Source organism: Brachyistius frenatus, unplaced genomic scaffold, assembly GCF_029030835.1.
Source record: "Brachyistius frenatus isolate BFR_SWC_R1_liver_20210118 unplaced genomic scaffold, ASM2903083v1 Contig_322, whole genome shotgun sequence".
Lineage (NCBI taxonomy): Eukaryota > Metazoa > Chordata > Actinopteri > Embiotocidae > Brachyistius > Brachyistius frenatus.
In genome coordinates this window covers 1-27,973 of record NW_027210921.1, presented here as the reverse complement: position 1 = coordinate 27,973, position 27,973 = coordinate 1, and the positions used below count along the sequence as shown (strand labels likewise).

Below are 27,973 nucleotides of genomic sequence, written 5' to 3'. Positions count from 1 at the left end.
CGGCACCTTTTCTTTACTTTTAGTGCTTAAAACCTTTCACCCGCAAGACAAAAGATTCTACTGGTTCATCAAGCGTCCCAGCTGATGAAACGTTTTGAACTATTAGAAATAAAAAGAAGACAGAAGAAATCCGCCAGTTCCAACAACATTCAGACCAGAAGATTTTGTTATACATGCCCATTTTAATAATCTGATAGAAAACATTTGTTGAGCACAACATACACCGTTTTTTTTTTTTTTTTTTTAACAATATACTGTGAGGAAAACACTGAAAAAATACATTTGAAACAATGCTCTATATTTCAGCAAATATTCTTATAGCTGTACAATGACCCGTCACCGTACACAATTTGCTGAAGTAAATAAGATCCAGCCTTCATAACCCACCAGGAAGAAAAGACTACACAGCTTCTGCTGCAGGTCACAGGAGCTGCTGTTGGTTTGGACTGTACAAATGTTTCAACTTCTCAAAGTGTCCAAAAAAAAAAATTGACCTGCATAACTTCATGTTATGGTCTCGCAGCAAAATACATTGCTGGATACAGACGAACCACCAGACGAGTTCAGTCAAAGTGTGATTTGACACGTGGTAGTGCATATAAATAATACCAAGTATACAGTGAATATTATCAATCCATATTATCATATACAAGGAAAAGGTAATAAATACACTGTTACAAACAGCTGAAGGGTCAGAACAACACAGCTGGGTGCAACGAGATTGTGCGACTGTGACACTTTTTCACACACACACACACGCACACGCACACGCACACACACACACACTGAAAGGAGAAGAGTGTCATGTCATGACACCGATCTCCTCGTATTATGACGGTTGCACCTTACAACGTGGTACCTTTAAGGTAGATTTGGACAGATCAGCGACCAGCTGCAGAGCTGTCCACATGTTCAAAAAGTGCTGCAATAAAAAACGACCAAAATACAATTATTCTATCACAAACAGGTTTTTAAAGTGTGCACGCAGCCTTGACAGTCATTCAGAGTTCAAAATGAGTCACGGTGTGAAGCGTGTTCACCAGAAAGGAATGCTGTTAACCACAACAGGTGTGTGTGAGACGATGGAAAGAAAAAAGGGAGAATTACAGGGTGGAAACAGTTTTTCCAATCCGGAAGAACTCGGGACTAAAAAAAAAAAAAAAAAAAGTTGTGATTTAACCGGGCTACAGGAAGATGTGAGGAATCAGTCTGACTCTTGAGGTGATGTGATCACACTTTTTTTTTTTTTTTTTTTTTTTTGGAGAAGTGGCAGTGAATTTATCAAAGTGCTACTTTACAGAATCTTTGGAGGGTTTTTGGACTAAAAATACAAAATGTTTTTTCTACTTTCAAGGAATCTGATCTACGAGTTAGTTAATTGCTTACGTTAAGTATTTTTGGAGAAAATATTTGGACAAATAAAATAAAATCGGCATTTGTTTTTTTTACGCGTTCATCGTGATGTCTTCAACAAAAGCTTTTCCACGCTCTCGTCATTTGACAGGATGCCACAAAGTGCAAATTGTGCTGGGAAGTCAACTGATTTTAGAAATACATCCACTTTAGTGAGAACGAGCTTATACTATTGCCAGAACATTAGGAAGACTGTGTGAGACAATTATGTCCTTTCTGTAGAAAAACCTGACACATTTTACAGCTACATGAATGTGTTCAATAAATTATAAAAACACTTACAAAAAGAAACGCTTGTAAAAAAAAAGGCACACTACTCTTTTTTTTTTTGTTTTCTTTTTTTTGAACACGTGTTTAAAAACAAACAAACAAAAAAAAAAACACTACGTGGTTACAAGTAACTTGCTGACCAGTAGTTTTGCTTGGACACTAGCGGGTGGTATCCAATGTCGACATAATACAAAGAATCTAAATGAACATAAAATATCCTGAAGTGCAAGTTTAGAGTTTCTACTTGTCTCAGTACACGGACTCACACCATCCACTTCACATTCTTTGTCTGGAAGATCCCAGATTCAGCCGTGCCTCCTCTGCGGTCCGACAGTAGTCCCTTCTTTAAAGAAGAGAGGCGACACGCTTCCAGCTCCCTTCCGGGGGGGCTCAAAAACAAACTGCCACAGGGTTTCCAAGCCTCGTTTGCATGGGTGCCCCACACAGAGTCAGGCCCTCTCAGCCAGGCAGCTCCAAAGAGCCAGATTGCAGGATTGCTCCACTGCAATTAAAATGACTTCAGCAAAAAAAAACTGCTGCGCTCCGAGAAACGCCACCAGCTCAGCTATGTTTCCGCCGGGGAGACATCGTGCGTCGTCGTTTCTACGCCGTCCTGATCAGAGGGACGATCTCTGAGCGCCACGTGCTCGCACCCGTCAGCTGTGTCCATCATCCTGCTGTCTCTGTCTTGTCCTTCCTGGTCGTCCAGCGTCAGTTCGAACTGAAATTTGCTCGCTGGAGGCCCCCCTTCCAATTCCCCGTGTGGGCTTCCTTCTCCATCGCTGGTGTAGAAAGGAGGAGAGGGGCTCTGGGGGATCATGCTCTGGTACCAGTTCCTGTTGTCCTCCAGTGTGTCCAGGATGTCCTGGGCGTCGGGGTGGACCAGGTCGGCCCACGTCTCCCAAAGAGGGTGGACGATGTAATCGATGAAGCCAACCTATAAAAAAAAAAAAAAAAATACCGGGATGATGTCAGTAAAAATAAATACAAAATATGAGCTTTTTATTTTAGGAGCTGGATGTACATGGTCTCTACCTGAGTTCTCTCTACTGAAGCTGTGTGTTTGTCACACATGGGGCTGATCTCCATCCCTCTCGCCCTCTCTCTGTCTCCCTGGTGGAAGAACTCATCCATGATCCTGTCGGTCCACTGCCGGTACAGATCCAGAGGCTTGGTGGGGTTGCTCAGGTCGGCACAGTGGACCATGTTACGCAGCACCTGCAGAACACTCGACCGTTCAGCATCTTGTTTCTCTGCGTGGTGTTCATCAGCGTGTTCGTGTCTGTGTGTGGACGCACGTCTCTCACCTGCATCCTGTCGGTGTAGTTGTCCAGCAGCAGGACACCGGAGCTCGTCACCTTCTTGGTTTCCACCATGGTTTTCAGATTCGCCAGCAGACTCATGTGTTTGGACATGTCTGTTGCCAAAACCTGGAGGACAGAGGGACATGAAACATTTAGGGAAGAGGGAATAAAAGTGGTTCAAGGACTACTCTGAAAGCTAAAACTGGGCTGGAGCCTCAGGACACATGTGGAGACATGTCCTCACCATGTCTATGACCATCCTGCGGAGCGACTGCCGCTGCTTCTTGGTGAGGTTTTGGAAGATGTCGCAGTTGTCTTCCTGCAGCAGTTTGAAGCCAACGGCGAGGTGGTGATTCTCCAGCACTGACTCATCGTTGTACATCAGGGCCAGCTCAGAGTCTGAACGCAAAGGAGGGAGGGAAGGAGACATGACAGGAAGAGAGAAATTAAATAGAGTTCTAGCTTTTTAAAACTCAAGGCAGGTAACCATGGTAACCGCTCAACGTCCCTAAAAAAAAAAAAAAATCCCACGTTGTTGCCTTTGGAGACAGATCCCATGCAAATATTTCTGCCCGTTTTGTAAATGTAGTTTAAGTGAGTGCTGTTGACTTTTTCTTTTTTGATGGATGTGAAACGAGACTCACTGGTGTTGATGAGGAACTGGTTGGACACTCCTGGGTGGTCCACGTCGTGAATGGCTGCAGCGAAAATGGCTGCCAAGATCTCCAGATCAGTGAAGACCGCCTGCGTTTGAAGAGGAGGAAGAGGAAGAGGAGATGAGCCTTCACGGTTAATAAACTGGCTAAACAAGGAAAGGTGTTCCTTGTGTCATTCTGATGATAACGAGAAACAACATGAGAGAAAAAGGTGTGGGTGAAAATTCCACTCTTTAATGACGTCAGGTGTCAATCAAATAACTGGAACTTGAGTCAAGAGATACTGAACTAATAAACGTCAACACAAGCAACTATTTCCAACTGTTTTTAAAAGTCGTGACGCTGAACGGTCGGCTCTGTAGAAAGCTACAACAACAGAGAAGCAGAGTGTGTGCGTGGCTTACATCCAGCGCGGGGGTGGACAGCAGGATGTGTGTGGACTGGGCCACGTCGGCAGCGTGCAGGCTGTTGTGGTACGCCACGTCGGAGTGATAGTGGCCCTCCAGGGTCAGCATGAAGGTCACGAAGGTGTCCGTGGGAATCTTGAACGTCCTCATCAAGTCTCGCTCCTGCATTCACCACAGAGGAGGAAAATTAGGGAAACAGGACCTTAACAAGCAGAAGAGACTCCGAACAGAAGATTTTTTTTGGGGGGGGAGGGGGGGCATCTCTTCATATTTACGAGCATCTCTTACAGTAGATGCATTCGATGTCTAACCTCAAATTCCGTATTTGTCAAACCGAGAATCACGCACTCGAGAAAAATAAAAACAGGTTTATCTTCTGCCACGATGATTCACAGCCAGAAATCAATTTCTACTGCTAATGGTTGTCTGGCATCTGTTCCTGCACTGATACGGACCGCAGATCACAACGGAGAACACGGCGTACACACCGACTGGCTGCACCTCGTGCCCTCTACAGTCCGAACACTCTTTCTGACTTGACGAGGTGCAAGCTGAGGACGAAGACGCAGCGACTGACCTGAAAGATGGTGTACATGATGCATGTGAGCGGGCGGTTGTGGGAATGCTCAGAGACTCGGAAGATATTCAGTCCCCATTTGTTGATGTCCTCCAGGTCCTGTTGACAAGAGGACAGGATTTAGGTGTTTTCATCCAGTAAGACTCAAAACATCGCACAATTCTGTTGTTGTTTATATGTTGGCTGTGCAATCTGTCGCACTACCTTCGATAACAGCTCCTCCTGATCCGTCTTGACCCCAAAGCGATTCCCGGTGCTTCCAGAGATGCTGGATGTGTGGCTGACCTTTCTCACACCGCTGATCTGTGTCATCATCCCGCCCTGATGCGGCTGTTGTTGCTGCTGTTGTTGTTGCTGCTGTTGCTGTTGTTGCTGCTGCTGTTGCTGCTGCTGGCCCTGCCTCCTCTTCCTCTCCCTCGACTTTGGAACTGGACACGGAAGCTCCAACTCATTCTGCTTGTCTGCAGAAAATCAAAATAGAAGACAAAAACAAGAAAGGCAGAAGATTAAAAAAAGAGAGGTTTCAAAGTTGTTGTTTTTTAGTTCAGTCTCTGGGGGTTGTTGCAGGAGCCTCCCGACTCGCGTGCCACTGTACTGAGTAACCAAAGTTAACAGGAGCAGATAATTGACCTCACACCTCCGTGACAACGCGTTAAAACTGCACTGCCAGTCACTTAATTTGCAAACGGTCGCTCACTTCCTGTCTTCTCCACTAAAAATACATTTCCATGAACAGCTGTAAAGACTAAAAGAAACTAAGTTTAATCACATGCGCAAATATTTTCATAAAAACGCGATGTTAATATCATAAAGGGCCAAGAAGGGCTACTGAGATGTTATGACAATATTACCAAAAGTTGCTTGTGCGTTCTGTGAAACTGAGTCATGTTGTAATAACAGTTCAGAGAATGGTGGACTGCTCGTATTAAACCGAAGTGTTTAGAGGAGGGACGTGTTAGTATGCGGGTTTATTTGGTGCGTGCGATCCAGTCTGTTAACTGAGTGACATTTGTCACATGTTGTACGCAGCTGAGACGATGTGCGTGTGAGACTCCTTCGATGTGTGTGTGTGTGTCTGTCTGTCTGTGTGTGTGTGTGTGTGTGTGTGTGTGCGCGTGCCACACGTCACGCACCGCAGTGCGAAAAAGCAACATCTCAGCTGCATCCTCCACAAAGCACAGGAGAATGATCTGTCTGCACCTGACAGGTGTGAACTGCAATGCAGATTAAAGAGAACTTGAAAAGACAAACTGAGCTTGTGCTGTTGTCTTCGTCTCTCAGAGCAGCTCCATCGCGCCTGAACCTCGTTCACTGTACCACTTCTATTGCTAGGTGGAGTGTTTTCCAACATGCATCCAGCACCTCCTTCCCCTCCCCGTCTTCTCTTATTTTCTGGTTTGGGATTTTCTCCTCCGAGGCAGGAAGATGGAGGCGTGTTTAACTAGCGAGAGCAGAACAGCAGCCTGCACATGCAGCCCTGATAAGATGGCTGTCTGCTGGTGGTGAGCTGGATGAGAGGAGGGGGGACAACGTGAGGGACAACCTGAGGGGCAGACTGGCTTGCTGGACAGTTGAGTCACCAAATGCCGCCGGGCTTTTAAGAGACAAGGACACGCTGCCGTCCTCCCCATGAATAATGCACCGTCTATCTGGGCCTGATGGCACCGTGCGCGCACACACAAACACTCCCCCTCTCTCCCCCTCTCTCCCCCTCACTGCTCCTCATCTCTCCAGAGGGAAGTCTTCCCTGAGTACAATGCCCTCCCCTCCCTTCACATATCTCTGCAGTCAGAGCGAGGGGGACTCTGCCTCTCTCCTCCACACCAGATCAGACTGGTTTGAAAGCAGTGGTGCACACCAAATAGGAGTTTCTCCACCACTTAGCACATGATTTGGGTAACCTCACAACCTTCGGCCATATGCACACGGTGTCCTTCCTGAAGGATGTTGGCTCAGTGAAGCCTTACACTGCAGTTCTTCATAAAGCACATTTTGTGATCGCGCCATGTCCGGCGGCTGTGTTTGTGTGTGAATACGTGCTGCAGTGCTCACCCAGGAAGGTGTTGGAGATGTACTCTGACACTTGGTTGCCTGAGCGACTCATCTCAGACAGGTGGCTTAGCTCCCGGTTCAGCATCCTCTTGAACTGGAAGCAGAGAGATAAAACATAAATGACGTTAAATGATTTAAACAAAGCAGTACATATCCATTAAATCATTTTACTGCTGTTTCCGAGCAGAGGAATAAAGCGTTTCCTGTTATTTTCCACTGGAATACGTCCCATGAGAACATGGCCTCTGTTTTTTTGTTTTTTTTTATGCGCCATATAAGGTCTGTGTTTATGTCTTCTTGGCCCTGGTTTCAATTAGCCACTAAGACTGCTCAGCATTTCAACAACAAAAATATACACAGCATAATATACAAAAAAAACAAAACAAAAAAAACAAAACGGTGCATTGGTCTTTATGCGCAGTTTTTCCCAGAGAAAGAAAATGTGCTCGTTTTCTAAATGCATGCAACCACTGAGCTCCAGCATGACGACACAATCAGTTTAATGTAATCAAAGATATCCAAGTGTGTAATCGAAGTATAACAAAATCAATGTGAGGAATCTGAGACACCAGCTGCAGCGAAAAGACAGGAACACGCAGCATGTGCGCGCACACACACACACACACACACACACACACACACACACACACACACACACACACACACACACACACACACACACACACACACAGTCCCATCAATGGCAGGTCTCCTGTGGGACGGACCTTGATGTATCCCCAGGACACAGAGAACAGGTAGTTGGCCTCAGGCATGGTGCTGGTGCTTTGCTGAGCCCCTGGCGCTCCCCAGCAGAAGCAGTGAGTGCTCCTCTCTGAGTGGACCCCCAAGGCTGAGCTCTGCCTTACAGCCCGATGCTCAAGGCGCCACTAAAATCACCGCCTTCCAAACGGTCGACGACGGTTTAAAAAAGAAAAAGAAAACAAACACCCGGGCCTCTGGAGACGGGCTGTGGCGGAACCCTACATCCCCGGCCAGATGAGCCTCCTCTGAGCGGCGCCCATTGTTTTCAAGGAACGTGACACAGAGAGTGATGGAATCCCCCCGGATGCGGTCAATATTTCGCTGCCTTTCCTTCGGTTCTCGCCGCCTCTGTCCGTCTCTCTAATCCTCGGCCGCGTCCTGACAACATCCAAATGTTATCCAGTGACATGGGGGGGGGGAATCCAGCCTTCCCGAGCCCAGATTGAGCAAGGCGGCAGGGAGGAAAGGCAGCCGACACGACAGAGGGGGGAAAAAAGAACGGAAAAAAGCAGGATGGGAGGGGGGGGGGGATGCGCTCTAAAGTCCTCTGTGGCAGACAGACTGGTGGAGTCTCTCTCTCTCTCTCTCTCTCTCTCTCTCTCTCTGCCTCCCACCCCGGCTGAACACTGAGCCGTGAACAGCACTGCAGAAATGGAGAGCTTGGAGAATCCCCCCATCTTCCTCTCGCTCTCTCTGTTTCTAGCCATTTCTCTCTCACTCCTGTGCTTTTCTGAAACCCCCCTCCCTCTCCCCTCCCACACTGCCCCCCCCCCACCTTCTTGAAACGCTTCTCCTGCTCAGTAATGCAGAACAGATGCAATGCATACTGCACAATGTGAGGCTTCAAAGCACCACCGCGTTTATCACATGGGTGAGGAGACACGGGGTATTAATTAACCAGATTTGGTTTTGAGTTTTACTTTTAAATATAGGAGTACGACTATAGACAGCAGAACAATGTTAATCAGTTTCATTTCAAGGACCTGAATTGTTCTCATTGTCAGTTACTCTCCTGGCAATCTTTTTCTCACTGCAGCAGTTTTCAACATTTCAGACACAAATGCAGACAATTGCGAGACAAACGAATAAGAGAGTTTGCAGTCTGCAGCCTCACTCGTCTACCGCCAACTGCACTGCAACCTGAACGCCATGGCAACAGAGTCACATGGCCCCCTCCATCGTTCTCACGGTGGTCCCAGCTCTGAACGCCCTGCATCTCACACACGCACACGCACACGCACACACACACACACAGACCTGACGCACAGTCTGCAGCAGAGAACCTTCAGATGGACATAACTAGGCCAGACATTTCACACACAGAGACTTCTGTGCAACACAACACAGATTTTAACCAGTGATGCAAAATCGTATTGTCAGTAGAACAAAATATAAACGCACAAGCATCCTAGACTTGATCACGAATACCATGTTGTAAGTGTACAATCAAACAAATTCTCCGTATTCTCTGAAAATGTAATTGTGCCTTCATTTATTTTTTTTCAGACACTGTAAGAAAAAAGACATCTTCCATTCTGCCTTTTCCACATCTTTTCTTTTCATAGTAAACCAAACTCTCTGGTCTCACCAGCTGTCTAATAGCTGTCAAGCAGGCAGCTAACATCTACTTGACTGTGAAACTTGAATACCTCTTTCAAAGCGCTGGCTGCACTCAAAACCTATGCTGCCAGAGACAGTCCATAAAAATCAAAGAGAGCTCGTAAGGACGAAAAAAAAAAAAAAAAAAAAATAGCACTTGGAATCAGTTGGTTTTATTCAGTTCAAAGGGAACTTGTAATTGATTCTTAAAAGCAGCCAAACAGTTTGGATTAGTGACCTCTAGGAAATGAGTCAGACACACAGCCGCACGTCAGTCACCCGGGGTCATATGGTTCAGAGAAAACACAGCGTACACTCATGGCACGGTGACAAGTCTGTGAGTGTGCTCAGGAGAATAGATTACTCAATCCATGGCATTAACTCATACATCCTTTTACGTCAGAACAAACGCTTGACTTGGGTAACCAATAGAAGTTACGTAAACTTTACCAAAAAAAACCCTGTGGTTAGTTCTAAGAAAATGACGAGCCTAAAATTTGTTGAATATTCAAATACATGCATACTGGAGCCAGTGTCTCGCAGAAGTGCAATGTAAATGATATTATTCAAGCCAAAACACTATTAACAACTATACTTATCAAAATTAAAGGAAAAAGTGTGCAAAAGCATTTGAAGTCAAATATGAGTGAGCTTTGTCTTTTTGACCCAAATCCTAAAACAGCCAAAACAAGACAAGAAATTCTCAGCATGTCGACCAAAAAGCAAACTATATCAATAGTGAATCATGCTTCTTAAAGAAATGATGATACTTTATATCAAACCTATTCTTGGATATAACAGTCTCCATACAGCAGACCACTCTCCCACACAGCTGCTGCACAACTAACTCACCTTTTTCCAACTTGTGAGCATCTCAAAGTTCTTCTTCTGCCTTTCAGAACAACATAGTCCCATTGTCTCTTAACAAACACCAAACACAGCACAAAAGAAATCCTGTAAAAGGTCCGAGAGTGATAACTCTGTTCGGCGTGTCTGAGATTCAGCCTGCTTCCTCTCTCTATTCTCTTTTCTCAAGTGGCGTCAGGCAGGAAACATATAGCGATAAAGCTGACTTGACTGACTGGCCTACAGTCTAACAAGAGATCGATGGCTCCGCCCTTCAACACAGGCCCGAGCATGTGCCCCCACCTACTTCCCTTTTGCTTGATAGAGTAATTCATTGAGGTCATTTACTCGTAGACATCCTGCTTCCTAACACGGCCTGAGGCACCAAACTACTAACATACCTGAACTCATCACTGAAAAGTCACAGATAACAAATTTGGCAGTCGGGCATGTTGACGCATTACTGAGGAAAATCAAAAATGACACATGTATTCCTTTAATAGTTTACTGTGAACACCGAGCCGTGATAGAGAAGGGATTGTACATCATAACACAATACCACAGCTCTACAATCTAATAAATCCCAGAGTGAGGCAAAGCTGCCTCTGTCCCATGTGTGGCTGTTTGCAGTGTCAACACAAGTTTTCACGGTTTAGTAACATTAGAAAGACACGATTCCTAGAATCTGTTAATCAAAAGCAGGTACAGTACAAACCCTAATTCTGTCTTTTTTTTTTTCCACGATGAATGAACAGAAGATTACAGAGGTAAGAGTTTTTAATTACGATTAGGCACCATAATCACCGCTGCAGCTCGTCTGATCTCCTCACCACCGTTTCAGTCAAATGAAATCACAGCACTATAATTTAATGTCCATTACGCCTGCTGCAGCTACAGACCCACCACTACATCTGTTTCAATAATTTTGTCATTCTTTCCCCTCTGAAGACGGCGGTGCTTCAAAGTTGAAGTGACCACACGTGAGTTAAAGTTTCCTACTCGCTTGTGTTCGGCTCGGGGGCTCGCTCGCACGCTAACCCGCAGAGCGCTGAACTCCTCTAACTGGATTCAGATGGCGGTGTTTGTCCAAGGCCGTCACCGGCATCAGCATGGAAGTGTGGCGAGGCTAATGATAGTGAGGGGCAGGGGAGCAGCTCCCCGCTCTGAGGTCACAGCGACCAGGCTGGTGGTCAGCGGGGTGTGTGGTCCTGCAGCCCCGGATACACCTGTGTCCTTGGACACTGAAAGTGGAGACACCCTGGGTTGGATTGTGGGTTCAATTACATCTTCTGGTTCGTAGAAGAAATTCAATCTCCTTGTCAAAAGTCATTGCAAATGCGGAGGCTGCGTTAATGGCGTAATTTAACTGTATTTGACACAATATTTTGCAAAAAAAACAACCAAAAATACATGATGCATGAATAAATTGTTTGCTTTGCATCCCTTTACAATTGCACAATGATCGAGCACATTGATGGAAGCAAACTGGAACATCGTAAACGGTTGATCTCCGCACTTTTGAAACCAGCATTGGTCAACAATGGGACTGGATGACATTGGTAGGAATCTGTGCCTGGCCTGACTAAACAGGCTGCTGTTCTGCTGCAGGCCCGAGGGACCTTGTGCTCATTGTCTTGCCAGTCCCAGTGACGTAGACTCAACCTGGCTGCCGCTATTGTCGTCCGGATAACCAGGGAGCAGAGGAGAGGCAGCGGGGGGCACGAGAAATAAAGAGACAGGAAACCGGTGTCACGGTCACAGTCACCCATCACAGTCTGACAACACCTCTCCCCTCCCCTTTTCTCCCTCCCTCCCTCCCCTCCCCTCCCCTCCCCTATCCATCCGAGTCCTCCCTCAGACCTCAGTGTAGAATACAGACAGAAATGGACACCACCACCCTGGGTGTTTATGATCTGATGCCGCCGTACAGTCTCCGCTGTCTGCGAGGAGGTTGAGTAATAATGTGCAGCGCATAGTAATTTGGTTGAGCGCTGTACAAATGAAATACACACAAAGAAAGGCTCATGAGCACCAAAGCAAAGGGAAGCAATTAGTTCAAAATAGCTGCTTTGTAGAGTCTGAAGGAACCACAATGTGTTTCTTCAGATTCAGTTCAAACTAATTATAAGGCTGACATTTTGGAAAATTTTGAATTTGTTTGTTGGATTCATCCAATCTGTCATGCCAATTGATGAGAATGGATTCCTTATCTTTTTGTTATGTTACCAGCAAGAATATCATTCATTCAGTGGAGACATTCATGGTTCTCAGAGGAGAAATTCAAGTGACTTTTCATCTGGCACCATTATTCAATTTTTTTGTGTGAAAGATCTTAACTATAGTGAACTGCCCTGAAGTTTGGTACAAACATGTATGTCCCTCCAGGAAGAACTGCAGTCAGTTTGATGATCTCATCATTTTTCATAAGGTATCATCAGCAGGTTTAAATTTTGATTGACCAAACCTTTTGGTTTATGACTAAAACACCTGCAAAGCTGAGGGCAGTCCCATCAGACACAGCTGCAGTTTGTGTTTAGTGATAATTAGAATAAGTTAGCATGTGGACATGCTAAACTAACCTGGTAAACAACATACCCCTTAAATTTCACGTCAGTATTGTCAGTTTGAGAGTGTTAGCTTGCTGACTTTAGCATTTAGCTCAAAGCACAACTGTGCCTCAGTTCAGCCTCACAGAGCCGCTGGTCTATAAATAATACAAATGGATTTAAGTAACTTTATAAAGTACTTTACTGTGTAAAAGCTCTGTGTTGAACACAAAATACTGTACAAGAGGTTTTCATAAAGTGAAGTATGCTCTATTTTACTGCAGCTGATGCCGTTCATCTGCCTACTCCAACAAGTGAGAGAAATTATGCTCAAGTTTGGCCACTTTTCACCAAAAAAACATTCATGACATTTAGATTTCCAACACTTGTGCTGGTATTTATAAGCAGACATATAGTAGTTGTGACCGTGCCTCTTGCACAGCTAGTCGAATAATATCAACGAGAATAAATGAAGTGCTTTCAATTGGCTTGCCTTGGCAACACAGAGAGCAATAAGGATCCAGCAAAAAGTACCTTTACAAGATGTAAAGTATACCTGTAGTACTTCTCTGTAAATCATAAAACTACAGTCTGTACAACCGGATGTCTGTCGGTTGACTGGACGTTTTATGGTGACATCACTTGAGAAAGTGGATCAGTACGCCAAACCCAAGAACAGAATACATATCCATACCAAACTAAAATGATTGACAAAATGCATGTGTGTGCAGTTGAGATGAAACTGTTTGAAGTTGTGCAGCCCAGCCCAGTTGTATAACATGCAGAGTGTCTTCATTTGACTAAGGTGAGGAAACTGACGCAGGTCAACTCATTCCACAGAACACAGGCAATTGTACCATTCAAAGATAACAGGAAATCGGTAGTCATGTATGCAAAGCAAACACTATTCATACTTTGGTTTTCTTTACGAGAGATCCATAAAATTCGTATGGCGGCTCAAACTCTACCGCAGAATGACTGTTGCTTTGCAAGTGCGTCAGTGTGGCAAGAATCAATTTACATTTTGCATAAACTATGCAAATAGACGACCACACTGCAACGAAGAGAAATGACAGACTTTTGAGGACTGTAAGGCCATCAGCACAAGGTCAGTGTCAGCATCATGTCCTGGGACATATTACACAATATCTGCTGTGATAGTAACAATTCTGGAGTGCTGAATAGCTTTTGGATCACGGATTGAACAATCATCGTCTTTGATCTAAACCTTTGTTCATTTTGGTTTGGCAGACAGGACGCGCTCGCGGCTGTGCTCGTGGGAGGTCTTACGGTGGTTGTTATTTCAGTGGGTAGCACACACATGGATACAATAATTCATACATACAAGAGCTCACTGTGCAATATGATCATAATCAGTTATTAAGAGCATCCAGCCAATGAAATGACAACTTTTTCAACTTTTGATTTAGAGACTGAAGGTTTATATGCGAGTTTATAAAATCCTTTGACCTTCTGGACTCGTAAAACTTTTCAAAAGCGGCTAAGACAAACTCAAGATGCAAACTGCAATATATGATCTGATATCTTGACACATTACAAATATGCTTTTTACCTGAGATTTCCTCTAACTTTAAAGCTAATGCTTAAAAATGCAAAGGTAAAATGTTCTGTTTTAGATGAGATCCCCTCTGGGAGGATAGACTACTCTTGGGAATCACAGTATTGGACATATGGATGTAAAAACTTCAAGGCAGCGAATGGACTGTTGTCACATTTACATAATAAAGTTGTCCTACCTTGTTGGAGGCCATGTCGCTGACAGACCGGTACGTCTGGATGGTCTCCAACTGGTCCAGACACCAGTCCAGCTCCTCCATGGTCTCCATAGCCAGCTTCTGGTAGGACTCATCTGCCAACAGACACATGGACACGTAATCAGTCCGGAGAGGATCCATGTCCATACCTGAGTCCCCTGACACCATGCGTGGCTGTCCAAGGGCCCCAGTGTGGCTTGATCGTATGGGGGACTTGCAAGCTGCACATCCGGAAGACGCAGAGGAAGAGGGGGAGGTGTGTAAGCACAGCTCCTTCATCTTGCTATGCTCCACCACCACAGAAAGTTGGGGGAAGTTGTATTCTCAGACAAAAGGGCGGTTGGAGTTACTGAGTTACAGAGAGACTTTCTCTGTCTCTCTGTAGCTTCTTTCTCTTCGTACCCCCTCGCTCTTGTGCGCTCTGCAAATCCCCCTCCCACTCTGTCTCTGTCCACCACCCCGTCTCAACCTCTCTCTCATTAACTTATCCCCCTCTCAGTAGCACTCTGCTGAATAAGTGGCGCGCAAACCAGGCAGTCTGCTGCCTCCTGCTGTTGATGTGTCTGTGACCCCTCGCCCCCCCTCCGCCGCCCATTTAAACACATCCAGGACAAATGGTGTGAGGCACATAACCCCACTGCCTGAAGAGGGTCTCTTGGTGAAACAGACACATCCAGCTTTGCTGTTTAATACTTGCTTTATTGTGTTTTCACCCAAACTTTATGAGAACTGCGGACGAGAAGAGAAAGGGCAATTTGTCACCGCTGCTAAGACAAATGCTCCAACTGCCTCCACTCCCAATGACTTGCTTTCTGAAACGTGCAGACCACTTCAAGGCTATACTCTGCTGAACTGCATCATCATCATCATCATCATCATCATCATCACCATCATCAGGAGCAGCAGCTCACTCCACTCCACACCACACCACCGTGCTTCACAAACTGGCTCTCTCCTCTCTGAACCTCTCTGAGGGAGGAAAAAAAATCATATCAAACACCAAACTCTGTGTTTGCACAAGCAACACGAGAGGCACATTTTGACTCCCTGAATTGGGGGAAGGCCAAGCCAGGGCTCCACTGTGTGCCAAAGAAACCAAAGCACTTCCTCTTTGGCCCTGAACTCACACAAAACGTGGAGCGGAGTTACTGAATGTTGGAGTGACGCTGAGGACAATCACGGCTGTCATTCGATGAAATAGCTGTCGTTAGCATCTATGACTCACATGCGGTGGACGCACAGTTTTTGAGGAAAAGATTGGTTTATAAGAAATGCACCGAGATGATAAAACATGAGGAAATTAATTATTATCATACGATACACCAAGGAGAACGGTGATTCAACACATTTCTTCCGGGAGGGACTGAACGATGAACACATCTGGATCTCCCCACCTTCCTTTTTCTATGGAAAAGACTGATCTCTACTTCATAGGGCTTCACACATGGAAGCAATTTACCCCATATGCTTAGCACAACAGGACAGCCAGCGTGCTGCTCCCCAATTTACGTCAATATAGTTCATCAAAGCACTTCAAAGCCTACTGATGGCGTACAGAATTCAAACCACCGGCGTAAAACAAAGAACTTCAATGAAACCTCAGTTCATGTCGCGCGGTTCAGGAAACCTCCCACCACTGAGAGGTATCAGAACAACATGACAATGACCTCTCAGATTCCACAAGAAAAGTGAAGTTTTAGCCTCAGTTTTTAGAAATCATGCCACTGGGTCCTCACATCACAAGAGCATGACTGCAAGCACTAGCCTCATTGCTCAGGTTAGACCGATTTTTCTTTACCCGAGCTCCAGGTTGGAAAATTCAGTGCACTCTTGGCCGCAATATAAAACAGGATGCCAAGTTTTGTGGTCCAAACTATTCACAGGATCCATTGTCACCCACGCCATGCAAAAGTCACTGACACAGAGCGTGAAGTGTAACATCAAAGCGGCTCATGCACAAGGTGGTGAGCTGTTGAAACTGGTTATACACCAACGTGCGGCCGACTTGGGCCATAGGGGCAGGAGACGCTGCCAAGAAGGTGTGACCACATCCTGCCCCGTTCCCTCCGATGAGGGTATACAGAGACACTAGACATTTTAATAAGGCAGTCGGGGAACATCAAAGGCTTCCACATTGCCTGTATGATCGGGATTCAGGTCATTTTGAAGCTGGCAGCTGAATCATTGACACAGTCCAGAAAATGATGGTAGTAAAAGAGTAGATGTAGCCTGCAGGACAAACACTTACTGGTTTTAAGATTCTGGCTTTAAAACAAAGAGACAAAACTTCAAACAATCATCTGTTGTGTTTCTTAAATATGATACAACTTTTAGAAAACCCGGAGTTACTCTTCTCCAGCTTGAGTCATGTCATGATCCTATTTGTGTGTTGAAACTCTAAATAAAACCAAGTTATGCACACGCACACAGCATGAGGAGATGGAGTGCTGAACCCATCATCACCTTTGGTTGATCATAAATACAGCGCTAAATGAGCCGACAGGCATTTCACAATGTCACTAGTCAAAGGTGGCGTGACGCACTTTCAGTCTGAAAAACCTGCTCCCAGACAGAGTGTGAGGTACTTTTCCAGCCTTTTTTTTTTTTTCTCAGTGTAAGTCTTTTTTTTTTTGGGTGAGTTCTAATGCTTTGGCCATATGCTGGAGGCTGCAAAGAGGACAACAGACCTCAGTGTGCAGACAGACCCCGTCTGCCTCCCCTTCTCCCTCTATCTCTCTCCCCTGTAGGGCCACAAACCGGCTTCTGTAAGAGCCATCAACTGCACTAACGACCAGCGCCGGGCCCAAACCTCCACTCCTGCCGAGACACCTTCCGCTTACATCCACCTCACACTGCCCCTCTCTGTGTTCCCAGACTAGGCCCGAAACCTGTGTCCTTTGATGTCTGGCTGAAACTTGCTTCGCAGAACTGCACCGTCGCATCTCTCATACCATCTATAGCCATGTAGTGGATGGATGAAGCGTTCAGTTCCTTTACTCAGGTTGTAATACCACAATGAATACATTTACTTACAAGAGAAATCCTTGCACATATTATTGGGTTAGTATTACTATTACAGTACATTAGCATGTAAGCTGCACTGGACTTATATACTTGGTCAAGTGGAGAAACTGTTCACTGCTTTATAAACTGTTATGTAATTCAATATGTCCTATTTCATTAGCAATAGACTGTCCAGTATAACACTATATAGAGCTGTCCATTTCCCTCTAAAATATAGGGAAGTAGAAGCATTATAAAACTAAAAAAAAAACATAAGTACCAGTACCAGAAATTGTACTTCAGTCCCCAGTAAATGTACCTAGTCATTTACCACAGTGGATTTCCATGTGTAAGTAGCTTTAACGGGTTTAACGTTAAGTTGTGGTTTTTATGTAGTATTTGAGTTTTCATGATGAGCTTGACTTTAACATGATAACTAAAAGGGCTTAAGTTGTGTTTACTACACTAATTTGCCTTGTCAGGGGATGATGGGCCCAGTAATCACCAAGGATTGATGAAAAAGAACTAGTCACCACCGTCAGCTGAAATGCAAACACCTCCGAGCTATCTGCACGTACAAAAACAAACACATTCTTCGTCTTGACCTCGTCACATTAAGAGGGAGAAACAAACACACTCTGACACAGACACATGCCCATAGTCAGTTGTTTGTGTTTGACCTTGCACAACACATGAAACTGAGACAGGAGGGAGGGATGATTCACCTTTGTATCACCTCCAATGTACGTCAATTTATTCACAAGTGGACAGACGAGATAAAGGACTTTGACAGACACAGAAAAAGGGGGAAATTAAATTAAAGTAATTTAATGTAATGTACCAATTTTCATAACTTTATTTTGTGTAAATGGCACCTGTGCTAATTACAAATAAAATTTAAAAAAACCTTTATCCCCTTATTTTCCTTTAGAGGATTATATATATACACTTGGAGTCATTTCTATGCATTTCTATCAGTATCAGTCAAATAAATTATAAGAAATGAATGCCGCTAATGTGCTGCATGTGAATTGGCTTGAGTTAAAAAAAATTCTTTTAAGTTGATAACATTCTCATGTGTGAAGAACCCTCTCATACTGCATTTTATTGTGTTAATATTTCATAACTGTTCAAGAGTTGTTGTATTTCAATGTGGCTTATTTTAGAGTGCATCTGTGTGTGTATGATTTCAGCAAAGTCTAAAGGCATGTAATTTTTATTAGATTATAAAGAAAAAATTATTATAGTCACGGAAATAGATGTTTGTTTCTCAGTTACATGTTGTTACAACAATTCAGAGTCACAGTGTATAGAAGGTGTGTTATTTTGATAGTCTGAATGAGAGAATCGGATCAAATGTTTTGAGGTTGTTGTCACTTGAAGGCAGCAGTCACTGGAGAATCTGTGGTGCAGCGGACTTTAAGTCGGTCCAACCCCGAAACCAAACCAGCACTCTTTGACCTATCTCACAAACAACACTCAATGATTATGTCTCTTCATGGTTTACAAATGTGGCAGAATCACATCACCTATCAAAACAAAACGATTCTCACTCTCACTCACACACACACACACACACACACACACACACACACACACACACACACACACACACACACACACACACACACACACACACACACACACACACACACACACACACCTCAGCGGGGCCTGTTTGACAGCTCCTTCACAAAGCACCATGGAGCCGTGCTGGCACGGGCCAGCTTGAGGGATGGGCCGCAGCGAGGTTTATGACTGTGCTGACGTCAATGACATAATTCAAATACTTAACCAGGCTGCACGCTTCCAGCCCGCCGGATCCTCTCCTCTGGCTGTGAGCCTGGAAAACCTGAAATGGATTCCTGCTGTGGAGCAGAGGGGCTGCTGCAGACATAAGTAGAGCAAACGGTCCAGAATAAAAAGGACGGGTCAGATCTGTTCTGGCAGTCAGTTTGTTTGTCTCCATGTTCCTCCACCCATCTGTTTATTCATTATTTGAGATGTGAGGGAGTAAACGTCATCATATTGTCAGTTTACTATGGGTAACAAATTACTTGTATAATTCAAGCAGTACGGTGTCTGCAAAATTAGAAAAGTTGAACTTCAGTTCTTTCTTAATTACACTGCAATTAATTTGACTACAAACCTGCAACAGAGAAGGCTAAAGCACATTCGATTTCCAATATTTTCACAGTTTACTATTAATTAAAGACATCCGTGCTTTGCTTTGTCCTTACAATAGGCATCTGTATTTTCAATGGTGCATATACACATCTCCCTTGATCTGATTTAAAAGTAATTGTTCCATGATATTTGGCATTAAGTGCAGTTACTGATTAATTAGCACAAACTCTTCCTCATTAATCTGTCAGAATAACCAGTTTCAGCAAACGAGTCTTTCAATACTTCTCGTTCATAACATGATTACAAAAAGAGACAAACGCATGAATGATAAACGCTTGTTGTGTGAGGCCCCGCACCCTGGGCAGTTTACGCACAAAGTTACATGTCTGATTGGTTTCAAGGCAAAGAATGCGTATGTCTGCATGTCTGCTGCACTGAATTCATTTTTCACATTTTGAAAAGCATCGGATTCTTGGAAAGTGTCACACTGAGCAGCTGGAATAGGCATCCAACAATCAAAGACCAACAGCTATTTTTGTCAACAATGGTGACAACGACCATGAGGGTAAAAAACAAACAAACACTTAAACCAAATAAAAAATATAGTACAGGTCTGATATTTGAACTCTTGGCACATATGGAAGCCTTAAACTATGATGCTGAACCCTGTTCTCCAAGGTCTGAAATATTACTATATGAATGTGTATTGCAATGGAAAAACATTGCAATACTATGCAAAATTATATTGAAGGATACCGTCTTAGGTTGCAAGGATAAATTGAGTTACAGTCATTTTAAAACCGCCGTAAGATATATATTACAACTCAGACCATATAGTCTGAAACAGTCTTTAAATCTGAAAGGCACACTTGTCTAAGCTCCTACAATAAGTCCTAATTAGGTCGAGAGATTGTTGAAAGGAAAAGTTCAACACTTTCAGGGATACATATCATTTTTTCTTGTTATGCGTTGGATGAGAGCTTTGATGCTACGTTAAAAAAATTCTTGTTAAATCTGCAGCCACCAAGCATTAAGCTTAGCTTTGCATAAAATCTGGAAACGTGGAAGCAGCTAGCCTGGCTCTGTCTGAAAATGCCTCGCTGCAGCTCTAAAGCATCTTGCTGGTTTAATTGATACAAAACACAGATGTATAAAAATAATAATATCACAAAAAACATCAAATATTCAGGTCTATAGTTGTGCCAGAGGAAAGTCCAAAGATCTATGACAGAAAAAAGAAAACTGGTAAAGCCAGGTTTGCACTTTTCTTTTGTATGAGGAATACCGTCTGATTATAATGATTTTATGTGTGGCCTAAATGTATTTATTTTCAATTAGACTTGAGTGGATCTTTCCAGTGACGAGGATAGAAATGTGTCTGAAGGAAGAAACTGCCCTGCATCTTAGCTAATTTGTAATTTGGCGTGTTAATAAGTGAGCCGTGAGCTTTGTGAATTGTCCGGCTAGTTTCTGATTTTAGTGGTCTAAGTGGGCGAAGGAAAGATAACATGAAGCACATGAAAAATGGAAGCTGGGACATTTATCATAGTCCATTTACACAAAACCCTATTAGTTTGTGTGTGTGTGTGTGTTCCTATTTCTAGAATAAATCTACTGGTTTGATTTGATAGAGGAACTCAATTAAAGATTGCTCAGTCCAGTATTATACTTAGATCAAAAAATGCACACACTAATATCAAGTGAGACTGTGGACTTTCTATACAAACTGTAAGGATGAATTTTTTTTACATGATGGGTCAAATCTTAAATTTAACAGGCCTCACGTTAGTTGCTTTAAACATGAATTTCAAAGGGCATCGTGTAAACATTAATTTCTGACAGACACTCAAAGATAATTTTATGAGGTTTCCATCCCCTTCTTGGACAAACGGCTAACCGTGTGCCCTGGAGTCCCTACCATCTGTGACAGTTTTCAGTTTGGTGATAACCACTACAGATTAATAACCAGTCCTTGACGGTCACAGACGTCATCATCAGGCGTTTTCCTCAAAACTGCCATTTATCAGGCGCAATATAAAGCAAAGCCTATAATCTGAATCAGTCAGGGAAGAGTGAGCCCTTTGTTGGGTGCCGGGCTCACAAGACCGTGTGTGATGGGGTCGATTTGGTTTTGTGAAGCACAAACTGCAAACTCATATGAGGGAAACTACAGTCCCCTCACGTTACTGCTGTAAGACATTTACTAGTGTAAACAGCCTGCACTGATGCACTTGCAGCTGATCTTGCAGCTGATTTTTTGTATACCCCCCCCCCCCTTCTCTTGTTTTCTGCTTCTTGTGCACTTTCACCCACTGACTGCAGCCATGTTCCGGCTCTTTCTGTTTATTTAATCCCTTTTGACCTGCTTCTGCTTCTCCCATGCTGCATCTGATTAAAAGGTTCAAAAACTGTGACGTCTCCCTGTGACCTTCGATGTTTTTTCCTTTCTTTCCCATCTCACTCCGAGCAACAACCTGCCAACTCTATCTCTCGTTCTCTCGAAGAGCCCCTCCGTCTATGCTGAGCTCATGCCCAGGAAGACACAGGTACTATATCTTTTCCATTACTGGGGATATTGTGTCACTGAAAACAGAGAGGCAAAACAGGAAAAATCTGTTCTCCTTTTCCGGTCAAAGAGTTGACGAAAATGAGAAAGAAAGCAACACGAGGGAGGATATGAGGGCATCTTTCATTGTGATATTGTTAATTGTTGTGGTCTCATTCTGAACAAACTCAACAATCACCATTATTTAGAGGCAGCTGGACTGTATGTTCTTTGTATACTCATTGAAACGTGACGACAGTAATACTCCACAGTGGGACTGCAGCGAAACACAAACATACGTGTATTGTGTCTCTGGGGTTTGAAACAAATTCAGTTAATCTTTCTTTCTTGCAATCTTGCTGATGTGTCATGATGAAAGCGAATGAGATGGCGAGGTTTCACTTGTCAGCGGTTCCTTGTGAAGGTCAAGGTTTGTGAGAAGTGTGGAGGAGGAAGGACAATAAGAGACTCGCAGTTGTCTTTGTATTTTTTCCTGCTGCGGGACACTCCTCAGCCCATCTGTGCTGATAGGAAGCAGAGAGCACCCATGTGCAGGCCGTGCTGACGTCAATGGGGCTTGAAGAACCAGTGCAGCAGGAACCAATATCCCCACCTTCCTCCTCCCCTTCTTTCACTTGTCCTTCCCGTCTTTCACATCCACCTGATCTGAATATGAACGATTCAATCTTTCTGTGCCTCTCTTCCTCTAGTCAGTCTTTACGTGAGTGTCTGGAATTTTTGTGCTCTTTATCAAGTTATAGTTTCCTGTATGAATACCTAAAAAGATAACAGCCTCTTTTTGCACGTGCTCAAAAATAACACAGTTTTGCTGGCAGTGTAAGCATCTATTACAGTGTTTATATGGACATTTGTATGAGGAATTACAGTTCACCTTAAAGTTACCCGCAGTAATAAAGAGTTTGCATGGAAACAATAAACTAACTGTGAATGTGTGGTGCCTTTGCAAAGGAACAATTATGAGATATAATAATAATAATTCTTTGTATGCCATTGCCATTTAATTTATCTGAAACATCCTCATATTATAAATGTTGATTCTGGTCACATGCAAGCATTTCCATCTGTTGCTTTTATGCGTTGAAGACTGGCCGTATTTATTTTTGGCTCAATATCTTTCTTTTACGTATCAAATCTTCAGCTGAGTGTTGTTCTCCACCTGCAGCTTAAACTTGACATTAGACTTTTGTGAACTTGTGTGCGACTACCACAATGTAAACAATGCAGAACTACTACTATACTGTATATACTACTGTATGCATGTTAAAGTGTTCCACATTTCCCAGAATCCTTCATTCTGATGAGGCTGGTGTTGAACGTCCCTTTATCATTTACTGGAGGTTTATTGACTGTACTCACCTGACAAGCAGACTTTGGTGACACACGGCTGATTTGCAGCAGGAGACCTCCTGCAACAGAGAAACGGGTCAGTATGAACTGAAATGTGTAATAAATGGTTGCATTATTGTTTTCACAGCATTATTTGTGTAATACAGATGCTCCCTCAGTGATCTTAGCCTGTCTCAGGCTTACAGTGGATACATTGACTCAGTGTCCACCTCTGGCCAACCTGATGCAGCTGCAGCCACTGACTGACTTTAGGGATGAGACAGAGCTTTCTTCCAGTCTAATAACAAGAGGTGACTGCCTCTTACACCAAATTTTGTTTTAAAAATAAACATAAAATGTTTCTGAGTCTAGTTCAGGATTTCAATGCTACTATTTACCAGCAGTAAACCCTTTGATTGGTTGAATCTATAGAGGGTTTAATGTGACTGATTTCTTCACGAAACCTTCGCATTACAAACGTCCTTGATACACTGGTGCCCCCTAGTGAGGCATGTTGGCATCTTGAATTGGATTAAAACATATCTCTGAAAGGTGAAAGCCACACGCAAAACAGGAAAATCACATTGTGGGTTTTTATCACCATAAATGATACAAAACAACCAGTTTATAGAAACTTTAATGTCACAGCTGAGGACATTCTGTAGTATGCATGGGCTTCCCTACTATTATAACACCAAGCCACTATAGGTTTTGTCTTACCAATATTGGGTAATTATTGTTTTCATGACAGACAGTGTCTTTTTTAATATTGTAATGATAACTGTCCAAAATTACTTGGAAATGCAGTTTTTAGTCAAACAATTGTTCACCACCACAAACTGCTACCACAACCACCTACAGTAGGAGAAACATTGGTATGTCTTCAAAAAGAACAAGATTTAAAAAAAAATTTAAAAACTGACTTACTTATTAGATGCACATTGTACATTTGTCAAATTGGTGAAGTTGTTCCTCACGGTCCGAAGGCTTGCCAGAACCTGAAAAGGGGTACAACAAAGCCACGAATGTAAAGTTGCCATGTTGTATGAGAAATATTTGTGTTAAACATTATAAAAATGTGTATGGAAATGCTAAAAGATTCAAGTGTGACTTTCAGAAGAGTGAAATAATGTTCTACTTTTATTACTTCACTGAAATGTTTATTGTGCAGAACGCAGCACGAGCAGCTTTTAACACTGGAACTTTTTTTTCACATTTATCTGCTGAAGAAGGAAAGTCTCTCTGTGCTCACCTTAAATCTGATTTGTACACAAACAAGCATTATTTTGCCAATTATGCTGATTAAGATCCAATATTTTTGAAGATTTGCATGATGAAGTCTCAAAACATATTTGGAGGGAATCACGCAGTGTAAGCAGACCGTGTTATGTCTTCTTAAGGCCAGTAGGTGGCGGAGACGTTAAACATGACAACGTGAGTGAGCTTCTTTCAGGATCCATGACCGGCTTTAAATCTACATCTAAAAGCTCTTGGGGGGGGATTGTGTCTTATTCAGCCCTCAACAAGCTGACTCTGATGTTGTTTGGAGTAGATTTATTGACTTGTGATCAGCTCTCACCTGAGCAAATGGAGTCACAATCAAGTCCTCTCCGTGTCTAAAATACGATGAGATGAAAGCAAAGACTGACAGTTACACACAAACAAATAACCAGTTGATCAGTGAAAGCCATCTGACAATGCTGTGACGTAAACAACTCACAGTTCTCCAACAATGGAAGAATTTCGAGACAAAGACTTGGGTGACAGGTCGTAGTCGCTGTCAGAGCGGTACAGGAAGGACTCCCGGCGCTGGCCGTGAGCCGCCAGGTTGGGGTGTAGAACCAGACCCGAACCCGGGGACGCCTGAGGGTCCGAAGGACTGCAGCACAATGACGGGCCATTCTCCCCTTCAAAGCTAAGAGAGGAGAGAGATAAACGACTATCAGCTATTTGAAATTGGTGTATGTTCGTGGATGATTCGAAAATCAACAACGGGATCTGACTTGTTACATTACAGGAGCAAATTATAACAAGTTCTGAGACCTATTATTTTAAAGTATTACCTTAATCACATCTGCTCAATCATTAATCTAATCATTTACTTTGGACTTTCAAATCCTCTTCATCATCACTAGATACTTTCAATAAGCTGCCACTAAGTACTGGCTTTTGAGCAACATGTTCACAAATCCAATCCAGGAAAGAGATGGTTACATAAACCCTAAAATGATTATTCACCCATTCATCCATGGGCTAAAAGCAAAACTATTGTGCTCATTAAATAAGCATGCTTTGCTGGTCAGTGTGAGCGGGGGCTGTTTTACTGTAATCTGCAGGTCTGGTTTGTTTCATATTGGAATAATGTCCATGGCAGCTCAACTCAAACTCAGTATAGGAACCTGTTCATAGAGAATGACGAACTTCTTACAGTCTGATATCGGACATATTTTTGTATTTTACTGTTTATTTTTTATAGTGATAGATGCATTCAAATATAGTATTTATTGTGTTATGTAGTGTTTGTATCTTCCTGTCAGGGAACTGCAGATGAAAAATACAGCAGCTAATAGCTAAATCTGGAACAGACATCTTCTCTGTCCCTGCTTGAAAAATATGGTTTTGTACATGGTGCCTGACAAATAAATCAAATCAGGATAAACTCATCTACAAGGAAAACACTCTAATTGAACATATTGACAAATTTATGGTCTTTGCACAATGTTTTTCTCTGGGATTTCATTAAAAAAAAAAAAGACATGCACAGTGAAATAAAAAAAAAAAAAATGCAATTATAGAAAACACAAACAGGCAATGAAAGCGGCCGTAAGAGTGAACATCAATAAATGAAGAAATGCTTAAAGCAAGAGGAAACCAACAAGCTTCCCATTTGATACATAAAGTGTTCAATTTATGTGTACATAATAAAAATCCCTCTACATACTTGTTTGATGCCACAGTGAAACGGCAACAGATGATCAGACAGATATAAGATGTTTGTCACCATGGAGAGGGTGCAGGAGAGGCCAAGCTATTGTGCAACCAACAGTCAGTTCAGGCAGACCAGAGTTTAGAGGTGAAAGGTCAAGGTATCAATGCCCGGCACAACGGATGCAATTAAACAAACCATGAATTAAAACAATAACTCTCACTGAATTTTCTGAGTAAAGCTTGAATAATATTTTCACACAGGTTGACAACAGGCTGAATAAATTGACAAATAACGACCCTTTTTTTTTTTGTCCACTCCAAGAAGAAAAGTGTCCACAAATGCCACTTCACTCTTTGCCCCACATTTACCCCTGCCTCTGTAATTTCTGCAACATGTGGGATTAACGTGGCACCGGTCCAAGTGAGACACTTAGTCAAACACCTCTGCCAGAGAAACTCAGATTAATGTGAAATGTGCAAACTCTGATTCCACATATGCCGGACGATGAACGTCATCTGTGCTATGCCTTGCTTCACTCAAATCCCAACTTCACACAACATTAACAACATACTTAGCCTACAGTAATCTAATCTCTTAATCTGACACGGACAGGAAACCACAGTTTACAATAATTTCTGTCAATCCTGATAAACTGTAAATGTTACAGCTACTGTCTGATACAGTGGAGTTAAATACAAATTTAAAAAAAATAAAAACTGCAAGAACAATACTTCTATAAACAGTCTACAGTCGAAAGTTTGCACAAAAACACACTTTAAAATGAGAAAAGAAAGAGAAACATGACAAACACAGCAACTGAAAAGTCACCTGGGAGCTAAGAGGTGTGCTCTGTTGACCACTTCCTCGCTGAAGTCAAAGTGCCCAGCTCTGCACCTAGGGGACCTCCGTAACATCCTTCTCCCCCTTCCACCTTCCTTCCTCCTCATCCAGCAACTAAAAACACTGACAGTGCTGTGGCCACTGCTCATACACACACACACACACACACACACACACGCACACACTGACAGACCTCCTGTCTGTCCAGTAACAGGCCACGTGCTGTAATAACGTAGGCTTGGCCGACACTAACAGGCAGATCTGGGCTGCAGCGCAGTGAGCGGACTCACAGTCACTGTTTATCTGACCGCCTGTCCTTTTCCCCCTCTGTATTAAAAACACTGCGGATTAGTCGGTGTGTTCAGCATCCCATCCGCCCTTCGCTCAGCCACCTATTAGGATTTCCTATAAAAAGCATATGGACTACAGTTTACGGTGGTATTAAAGTATTTTCATTTATTTGTTAACTTGGAGATGATCACTAATGTGCATTCAATTTAATGGATACTGTGCTTATTTCCCTAGAAGAAAAAAAATCTCTTGAGTTCATACAGAGCAGAGCAGAGTAGAGCCGCTCTGACGTTGCTCTCCGTGTGGATCTCAGGCTACATCACATCGTCTCCAAACAACAAACACCACAAATATAATTTCAGACCACAATTTGACCTTTTACAAGTACTTAAGGTCATTTTAAAACGATCATGCCAACTCCTTGGGTTTATTTTCCTCTATTTAACAACTAAAACATCATAATGAACACGGGAGAGTAGTGATGTGAAATTCAGAAGGAATGTTTGAGCTTGTTAGAGGAAAGACTAGCAGAGTGAAACAGGAGTGCCCAGATGCTGCCGACATGATTACCAAAAGCAAACAAAGACATCTCATTATCGTTCCCTGAGCTTCTCTTCTTTTTCTGCTCTCCTTACAAAATGACCATTTCTGATGAAGCATAACCTAAAATAATATGCATGTGTA

The 27,973-nt window shown here is 43.1% G+C and overlaps 1 protein-coding gene across 3 annotated transcripts; it reads right to left on the bottom strand.

The window, feature by feature from the left end:
• Positions 1-162: 162 nt before the first annotated feature.
• LOC138635667 (3',5'-cyclic-AMP phosphodiesterase 4C-like) lies at positions 163-27,874 on the bottom strand. 3 transcript variants are annotated; one of them, XM_069723256.1, is made up of 15 exons: positions 26,987-27,874; positions 24,950-25,144; positions 24,809-24,845; positions 24,157-24,227; positions 23,260-23,309; positions 14,190-14,302; positions 6,680-6,773; positions 4,832-5,088; positions 4,628-4,726; positions 4,048-4,212; positions 3,632-3,731; positions 3,232-3,386; positions 2,982-3,113; positions 2,719-2,901; positions 163-2,620 (listed from the first exon to the last, which is right to left on the bottom strand). In XM_069723256.1, the coding sequence occupies exons 1-15, from the start codon at positions 27,145-27,147 to the stop codon at positions 2,249-2,251; spliced, it is 2,184 nt and encodes a 727-aa protein (XP_069579357.1). In that variant the 5' UTR covers positions 27,148-27,874; the 3' UTR covers positions 163-2,248. The 3 variants fall into 3 exon arrangements, with proteins under 3 accessions (XP_069579357.1, XP_069579358.1, XP_069579359.1); XM_069723257.1 differs by having other exon boundaries at positions 2,991-3,113; positions 26,987-27,305; XM_069723258.1 differs by lacking the exons at positions 14,190-14,302; positions 23,260-23,309; positions 24,157-24,227; ... (1 more) ...; positions 24,950-25,144; positions 26,987-27,874 and adding an exon at positions 7,405-8,147 and having other exon boundaries at positions 2,991-3,113.
• Positions 27,875-27,973: the final 99 nt, after the last annotated feature.